The sequence below is a fragment of the Sinocyclocheilus rhinocerous genome, unplaced genomic scaffold (genome assembly GCF_001515625.1).
Source record: "Sinocyclocheilus rhinocerous isolate Xijiao unplaced genomic scaffold, SAMN03320098_v1.1 scaffold100, whole genome shotgun sequence".
Lineage (NCBI taxonomy): Eukaryota > Metazoa > Chordata > Actinopteri > Cypriniformes > Cyprinidae > Sinocyclocheilus > Sinocyclocheilus rhinocerous.
The window spans coordinates 545,616-555,460 of NW_015624543.1; the positions used below are offsets into that span (position 1 = coordinate 545,616).

Sequence of the window (9,845 nt, forward strand, 5' to 3'; positions counted from 1 at the left end):
GACAGAAAACTGCTGCTGCGTTCTATTTATGATGTATTGACTCAAATTTCAAGTGATTTTCAACGGTCGCTTTGTCGCGTCCAGTGTACTAGACAGACTTTAGCTGTTGCGGCGCAGACACGGTGCGACTTACCTATCGAGAAGAAACAAAGCAACCTCGGCGTCCTATCGCAGGCCTTCTGCTCCTTGAGTTCTCTCCAGCGCTTGAAAGCTGATCCGATATTTACACAGGTCCTACTTCTTGCCTTATTGCCTTATTGCCTTATTGCCTTAAGCCTTCGTTTGTTCCGCAGACGGTTTACTCTTTTGTTTTTTATCCGCCATCTCTATCTTTCTCAGCTTCCATATTGTCCTCTCACAGTGCTTTATAACTGTGAAAAATATCTGCAGGATTTATGTTGGGTGTGCAAATTCCGTAGTAAAGCATGACAATGTGTGTGTGTGTGTGTGTGTACATGGGTATGTAAGTGTAGCAAGGTGGAATGTTTTTCCTCTGCATTTATGTTGTATAAAGTGAATTTACACTCCTGATTTTCAGTTTTGATAAACAGTTCCTATCGTTCCATTATCTGATGCATTTGGGATCGTGAATCCTTCTGGGAGTACTTGAACACTTTGATAAATATATCGTTTTAGCTCTAATATTGGTTAGTTATGTTTATTAATATATATATATATATATATATATATTAATAAACATAATTATATAAATATATAAATATAATATTAAATATATATTTCTATAGCAGAGGTTACCAATTAGCAGTCCACAGTCCAGAATCATTGATCATAAATTACTGCAATTATAAACATAGTGAGGTTTATTTCTCCCTCCACATCATGAGTAGACACGCCCCTTACTGCTGATTGGCTACAAGTTTGTTTTGCTATTTGGCCCGAATCAGTTTTCTAAAGCGTTTTTGGAAAATCGCTTACCCCACCTTTAATAATGTATAAAAACATTGTGAAACAGCTATTTTTAATCAGTAAAGATATTTGCAATGTTACAAATATTTCTATTGAAAAGAAATGCTGTTCTTTTGGACTTTCTTTTCATCAAAGAATCCTTAAAAAAATGTCACGATTAAAAATATTGAGCTGCACGATTTTCAACATTGATAATTAAAAGAAATGTTTCTTGAGCACCAGAATCACAGGAATAAATATAATTTTAATATGTAATTTTTATATAGTATAACCATATATTATATATATAAACAAAAATACAAGCACACTTCAAAGAGTAGTACTGCTTTCACATGGTATGATCAATCTTACCATCCTTATATATAAATATATATTACATACTGTAGCCGTGCACCATAGATATTTATACATACAGTAGATGCTTTATTAGTGGCTGTTTTTATGGGCCGCTATACGTAAGCCATATTAGAATGGTCAAAGCCAGTGTGTGAACACTCGAGAGCAACTGTAGTTATACACATGTATGAATATCTATCACAAATTATTTTGCTAAACTAAACACAAAACAAGAAGATGAAGGCGTACGCTAACACAAGATCAATAAGTTACCATAGTTTATGAACCTGCATTATTGAGTTAATACATACATACCTACACATTCTCACCTGTGAAAGGCAATCCCATTTCTTCGGGAATTCAAATCTCAGTGGTTTTTACAATCAGAGGCTGCGTAATGTTGTGGCATCTTGGAAAGCTCATTGATTTTTACTTTGGGTGACGACACATTGGCCGTTCCAAGATGGCGGATGCGTCAATGTGTCTGGAACGGTCAAATGTGGAATCTACGTATACATATATCTGGCCATGCACTATATCAACTCCTAAGACGTCTTAGTTATTTTTGGTCATTTGATTGTAAAATTATTCTTAATTATCTTTCAACCTGTACTGTTCATTGTTATCCAAGTCTGTTCATATTTTTAAAGGTTGTATCTGAGATAACAAATGAAATCAGGCAACTTATCCACTGTACCGATGTTTGAAGTGGAAATATGCTGAATTGCCACACAAAAGAAAGCCTATATCCTTTTTACATATTCGCTGTCATTTCATATCTCCTATCTTCCATTAAGAGATATAAGTGTCTTTTCCTCCAGTCTTCATGCTGATAGATGCCTAAGATAACCTTTAAAGGGATCCTGTATTACACACGACTGTGGCCGACGACTGATTACATGGGGTCTGCTGGACCTTGTGGGTTAAGTGATGCCACATCTAAATCATAAATCAGTCCGGCAACCAGCTCTCTTGACCTGAAGGTCATTGTTTCATTAACTTCCTGCCATCCATATCTGCCCACAAATACAGTAGTCGTTGCTTTGGCAGTGCTCCTGTCTCTTCACACACATACTGTACACACACACACACACATGCGCACATACCTTTACTTTATTGCTTATGCCTTATTGATTCTTGAAGCGGTAATATTCTAACTGATCTACAGCGTTCATAAATCTTGGGTGTGTTTGGAAGCAGCCACATTCTCTTCCATGTTGATTGACAGCCCGTTGCCCCTGGTTTACTCTCAAATAGGCATCAGATCTCTAGCAAAGGGGAATTGAACTTACAGAAGCCTGTTCTCAACTCTACGGCGGCCCATCCGCAGGGAGAGCGGCTTTCCTACGGCTCACGCCGCTTACGCTGTGGGTGGGTAAACAGTGTCGGTGCTTCTCTTTCAGGAGATTATCAGATAAAGAATGGGGAGGATGACACACAAGCACAATCAGATAACACCCCTCCACTCAAGCAGCTGTTCGTTTCCTCCCTCGCTAAGAGAAAGGATCCACATCTTCTGTGGAAACTGAAATAGAGGGTGGCAGCTACCTTTGATTAAACTGTGAACAGGAGAGTAACAGTTGTTTTCTACAACAAAACAAGGATGCGCTTTATTTCCACAGTGTTGTTTTAGCTGATCACTATATTACTACAGTACAGATAAAATGTCTTTGAATTTCATTGGATAAGAATGCTTGGACAGAGTTGAAGACACTGGTTTCATTCACACAGGCAGTGTTGTGATGACTACTGGTCCAATTCTTGATTCATTCAAACAGATGTTTACAGGCGGTGTTTTGTCAACTAAATTACTGACAAAAATGTGACAAAAGTTTTTTTTTATTTTTTATTATTTCATCAATGAGAACAAAGGCAACATGGAAAATGTGAGTAAAATGTCTAATAAAATATAAATATTGCAAATAATCCAATCAATGTCAAACTATGCTACTGCAAAAGTGAATGAGGTTACAGCACATGCTGGTTTCTGGAATTCTCTATTTCCATTTAAAACATGGACAATGAATAACTAAAGCATGGAAATTTTACAACTGTGCAATAGTGTACTCACAATGATATGTCAGCAGTTCAGGATTGCATTTTTGCTTTATTCCACATGTTGTTATTGTTAAATCTAAATAGGTTTAAATTAATTTGGCTTAATTTTGTTCTTTCTTGTCAACTAAAATTTTATTTTTGTGTACTAAAAGTAGATGCCATTTTCAAGTAAAATTATTTAGAATGAATATGACATTACAAAATATCTATAAAGCAAACTATACAATGACTAATAAACTGTGTAAATATTGTTCTGTTTACAGGAGTGGATTGAATGCTCTCAAAGACTGTATCCATACAAAGATGGTTCACCTTTGTAATTGGGAAAATGTGCAACGTACAATATGGCGAAACAAGTCCCACCTTCTAAATAAAAGAGCCAGTATTTTTTCATACTTTGATACTGTTTTTATGAACCAGTAGCCAATCTCCTTTTCAGTTATTGCAAAGCTGTACACACTGCCTGTAACCATCGTGACAATGACTGTAGCTGCGTCTCAATTCAGGGGCTGCAGCCATAGAAGGATGCAGACTTTGAAGTCAAACTGAGTATTATTAAAAGGGACAGTCTAGATTATGGAGGATTGCTCTTGGCGCCTAGCAACTGTGACAGCTGCAGTTGACGAGTGGCAGTAACATTTGTACTGGACTTTTTTGAAAGTTATATTCAGCTGTCTGAAAACAAAACAGGGTTCACAACTTGTTTTAATTTGTTCACCTTAGTCTATTTATGTGTATATTAAAAAGTATAAAATATCTATAAAATTGCATCTTGGTAAGCCATGGAACCACTTAAGGTTCTTTATAGTGGAAAAAAGGTTTCTTTAGATTAATAAATGTTCTTCAGAGCAGGGAAATCATGGTTCTTTTAAAAACTGTCAACTGAAAGGTTCTTTGAGGAATCAAAATAGTTCTTCTATGGAATCACTGCAAAAAAAAAAAAAAAAAAAAACTTTTTGCAACCTTTATTTTTAAGAGTGTGGCACCTTTCCATTGTACAAAGGTTCTTCAGATTATTGAAATATTCCCCACACTAAGAAAAAAAAATTGTTATTTTGATAAGTGTGACAAGAAGGGTTCTTTGGGAACGCAAAATGGTTCTTTTATTGAATCACTATGAAAACCTCTTTTGGAATCTTTATTTTCTTATCATACAAACTTTATTTAATAATTGAGTCCAACGAGGCTCAAATTGGAATTAACTACAGCAAATGGATCTAAAGCTTTCATGCATGAGACAAGCAGAATTTTATAATACAGTATAATAAACAGAACAACTAGTTGTCCATTGCGGTTCTGTTTACATAGTACAAGCTACCTGAACTCACTCTCAAAATTCTGTTGTAAGTCCTAAAAATTTGGACTAATTAAGACTCCCTTTAGATATGTTCTATGTGAATAGCCACAGAGTGAGAATGTAGATGGCAGAGCCCAGATCCTGTTTCCACACCATTCCCTTATTTGATCAATCATTTTATCTTATTTCTGCCAATGAATCTCTTTTCTCTCGTGTGTTACCCTACTCTAGTTCTGTAATGTAATATTTCTCATTCGTTCTTTTTTCATCCCACATTACTTGAGTGCATCTGCTGGTTCAAGGCCTGATCTGAATTCTCAGTGTGGATGTTGAGCAGCATGTGCAATGTGTGAAATGTTAAACAAAGATGGGTTGCACAGAAACTTTACAATAAATTTGCATGCTAACTAGCCATACCTTGACCCTTTGACCCCAAACTAATAAGCAACACTGGCACGCCAAGATTAGCCAATCACAACAGAGATAATTTATAAAGAAGTCTTAAAGGTACAGTATGATATAATGGCCGTGCAACTAAATTGCAATTGTTTTTGCTGTACGAAACCTTGACTAACATTATAAGTGGACTTGTAATGCTACAAAAGTGTAGGATTAATGTCTTGCTTCATATCCTACACTCTCATACTGCCAGGAACCACGTGTCTGTGTTCCAAAATAGGACTGAATATGTCATAATAGTGATGGGTGTCCTCTGCGATCACACACACAGTGACGCACATAAGTGCTCACAGGAGGATGAAATGACAGAGAAATAAATCAGCCGTTTACACCAGATCAATCCACAAATCAATCAGTCTCTTCAGTAAAGGTAACTGAGGTACAATCCAATCCTCTCTGAACGGGTTCAGGCTCATGTTTGTATGTATGTACGTGTGTCTTGTCTAAGAGAAGTCATCTTCAATGAGATTCGGTTCTGTAAATGCCACTGTCTCTGTCCATGTATGAATATCTGAGTGAACGGGGGGATCACAGAGCGAAATATCACCCATACTAAAAATAAGCCCATCTAATCATAGAGGGGTGAGAGTAATTAAACTGCCCACCTATTAGTTCTGTGTAGCATAATGCTGCTTCTGATAGAATATGTTAATTTATGTTAGGATGAAGAGTAGGGCTGTATTGAAACATGAGACATAAAAATGTGATGGCAGACAGCAAACCCACATGCTGTTCACTGAATGGGGTTATTGTACCAAAAATGGCAATTTCTTTAGTGAATCAGTTTTAAAGCGACCAGTGTAGACGGATTGTCAAAATGAAAAGTGAGTCAGTTCTTCTTAATGAATTGTTCCAAAAAAGTTGCCAATTTGAATCAGTTATTCAGTAAAGTAAACCGTCAGTAAACTGTAGTTTATAATTTTCTGCGTTAGCAGAGAGAATTTCTTTCATTTGCAAGCAAATATGGATATTATAACTGAATCAGATTGGAATTGAAAGCTTATTGCATCGGAATTATGCTGAATTTAATAAAAAAATCTAAACTAACACCCAGGCCTAGTATATTTTGTATTGTTTTCAGACCTATGTCTGTGAAATAATCAGTATTTCCCTAACACCCTTAAATGGCACTTTAAAAAAAAATGTGTGTTTAGTTGCGTTTCATGTCAGTCAATCTCTTCCTGTCCAAGTGTGCAGTTTTTGATCAGAATAAGCTGCAGTGAGGACCATATTTTTAAAGTTTGGCTAGATTAAACTGTATTGTTGGATACAATAATATCTTGCACCTTAGGTATTCTGCTCTTAGCCGCTATTGTTGGATTGAGTCTGGTATTTGAAATGAATGTGGATCTCCAGAGAATGTGAGCATTTGAAAGAATAGGAATTCTATACAGAGAAGTGTTGAGAGCAATTGGGTACTGAGGAGATTTCACTGAAAGTACTGTTACATAATGCTTCACAGCAGGTTTATGTCTAAATGTTTCTTTAAGTTATTTAAGGACAACAGTTATGATCAATACAATTTATAGTATTGAATTAATTTTTACTGTAGTAGAGGTTTTTGTTTAGAGTGGAGCAGTGATGTTGTTGTTTGTTGTAGGTCAACCTGATAGTTAACATCACCCTGGTTCCCTTGACAAAAACCCAATAGGATTTTTCCATTGGCTTTTGGATTATAGCAGAAAATAAGTTGTGTGACCAACAAACGTTTAAGGTTCTTACACATTTTGTTCATTAAAATAATATTCAGAAAAAAGAATTTTGAAGCCTAAATTTAGCTTAAAGTAAAAAGCTAAACGTAGGCTATAAATAAGCTACACCACCATTACATAACTTTAACGTCTCCACCGTTAAGCTTTCCGTCAACTCTTCAGGTCTTTATTTAAAAAAAAAAAAAAAAAAAAAAACATTTTTCATGAAAGTTTGGGTTTGAGTAGTTTGTATGAGTGTGAGTACAAACGCAACAAGGCTGTAAAAGTGTACTGGTGAATAGATGAGTTTACCTGTTTGGCATGATGACATTTACTGTCCTCAGTAACCTCTATAGTCCCATTTATCCAGGTGTTAACAACCACCTTTTTCCAGAAACATAAAAGCTTTTAAAAAAAATCATGAGTAGGGTATTACTGATGTATTTTATGATGTAGAATAAAACTTGAAATTATCTTGAGCCACTAACTTTATTTCACTAATTTAACCATTTACAAAACCCATTGATTTTGGGACGATGGAATTGGAAGTGTTAAAATGCTTACTTGTTTCTGGGTTTTCCTGCAGCACTCTTTTGCTAAGACTCACACTCCAGCCCATAGGTGCCAATAATAAACCTAATATTAGTTTGTGAACCACAAAATGGAAAAGATGACTATATTGTTAAAGGTATTTCATGGATATTAAATACTGATAAATAATGAGGAGTTTTGTGGTATTATTAAATCAAAGTTTATGATGAGCATGTTCATTAGCTTTGGTAGAACCAATGACTGTGGTAAAGGAATACAAACAAACACTTTCCTGCTTTCTTTTAAAGGGGTCATATGATGCGATTTCAATTTTTCCTTTCTCTTTGGAGTGTTACAAGCTCTTGGTGCATAAAGAAGATCTGTAAAGTTGCAAAGACTAAAGTCTCAAATCCAAAGAGATATTCTTTATAAATAAAAAGAGTCAACCACGCCTACCTAAAACGGCTCGTTCTAACACACCCCACAAATAATGTTCTTTTTAGCAACATCATATGACCCCTTTAAATCTTTCTGCCATCTCTTCTCCTCAACTCTACAGTTTTCTCCATAGGTGGGCCCAAAGCCCCTCCAATACAGAAAGCTTGCCAAACATATCTACATTTTTTTCACAAGCCTCTACAGAGCAGTGAAATGAGAAATACTGGAAGCTATTGCTAAATGAGCAGTTTAATCAATGTTTATTGAATGCTTCCTTCCTGTTCATGCCACTTTGAAAGAATGCACTTCAAACTGCAACTCTACATTATTTTTGAAACATCAACGGCATCGATTGTACGTTGAATGGTTCAGTTGATCTAACACAGTATGATATTTATGGTTATTGGTTATCTGAATTAAGTCTGTTTTTATATCCTATCTTAATTTTTTTTTTCAGATCCTGACTTTAAAGACATAGGAGTCCCCAAACCTCTTCCCTGTGGGTATTATTCATTCATCTATAAGAATCCTCCATATTAATACATCTAATGGCTTTCCATTTTTTGTAATTTGTCTTCTTATGTCACCCCCGCTGCAGTTTGTGAATTCGAGATGGGAGGACCTGAAGGCATCATTGAATCACAGCAGATCACCAAAGACGGCAAAGCCTTGCAGACAGAGGCAGTGGACTGCAAGTGGTACATCCGTGCCCCTCCTCGCTCCAAGGTCAGTCCCACGCAGTCAGCCCCCGTCCCAACTTCCTCCGCTCTGTCTAATATCACCCCAGTTGTTTCCCTATTGTCGTTCTGATACCCTGCCTGCCACGTTTCTGACATACGACAGCTTGTATCTGCCTCAAGCTGTGCAGTAACTGCCTAACACGCTTCAGTGTTTGGCTTCCTGTTTTGCAGTCATTTGCATTATGCGGCCATTGCGAAAACATCTCGGGGCGGATTTGTGTTGTTTAGGTGGAATTCTGTTGAGGATAAAAATGTGGCAGCTTTTGGGTGTGTGATATACAGCAGAATGAGCTCTTGCAGGGGTTCCATTGTTTTTATGGCATGAGAATCAAAGAGACTGTGTCCATGTGGGAAAGGGCAGGTGGTCCAGGTTATATGGGATTTTACAACTGCCCTGGTCACACTATTTACACCTGTGCAAAATACTGGATAATGCTTTATTTTCTCTTGTCTTTTTGTGGTACAGTAACAGTAAAAAAATATTTTTCCCTTTTTGTTATGTTGTTTTTTGATTCGATTCAAATGGGAAAAAATAAATGCACCCTCATTAGGATAATTCATTGCATAGCTGTCTGTCATAATTCTGCAGTCCCATATTATTGTATAATATTCTAAACTGTATAACTGACCATTGTCCCAGGCAACTGATTATCTATATACACTATGTTCCAAAGTTTGGGGTTCGAGATTTCTAAATGTTTTTGAAAAACTTTTATTCTCACCAAGGCTGCAGTTATTTGATCATAAATACAGTAAAAGCAACAATTTCATAATTTAATAATAATAATAAATAAAATTAATGTTATTTGTAATACGCCTTTCTCATACTCAAAGTGCTAATACAGTAATACAGTATATTTTGTAATTTGGAATATTTTTAACATTTTCAGCAGCCATTACTCCAGTCTTTAGAAGTCATTCTAATATGCTTCGGAGCTCAATAAACATTTCTTAAAGGGGTGGTTCACTGTTTTTTTTCTAGGCTTGATTGTGTTTATGGGGTACAGTCTAACATGTGTTAATGCTTCGTTTTTAAAAAAACGCATTATTTTTCACATAATTTACCTTTATTACACACCGTTCTGTCCCTTCTCTGAGAAACGGGCTGATCATTTCCTTCTTTTATGAAGCCCCTCCCTCAGAAATACACGATGGGCTCTGATTGATTAGCTGGCCCAGTGTGTTGTGATTGGCTAAACCGCCTCTAGTGCGCATCTAAACGTCCCGCCCATCACCTCAGCGGCATGTGCTCCGGTTGTATTGTAAACAACGGCATCCTTAATATCGCTTATCAGTTTGAGTCTGATTGAGAAGCAGAGGATATTATTGAAGAGGATCGTGCAGAACCTGTGCAAGCACGGCTTTTAA

The 9,845-nt window shown here is 36.4% G+C and overlaps 1 protein-coding gene across 1 annotated transcript in view; it reads left to right on the top strand.

The window, feature by feature from the left end:
- The window catches only part of LOC107741667 (neuropilin and tolloid-like protein 1), a 107,239-nt gene that overhangs the window by 69,722 nt on the left and 27,672 nt on the right, over positions 1-9,845 (top strand). Inside the window, exons 5-6 of the mRNA XM_016554438.1 lie at positions 8,195-8,236; positions 8,336-8,463. Coding sequence (XP_016409924.1) covers positions 8,195-8,236; positions 8,336-8,463 — 170 coding nt within the window. The remainder of the gene's footprint in view (positions 1-8,194; positions 8,237-8,335; positions 8,464-9,845) is intronic.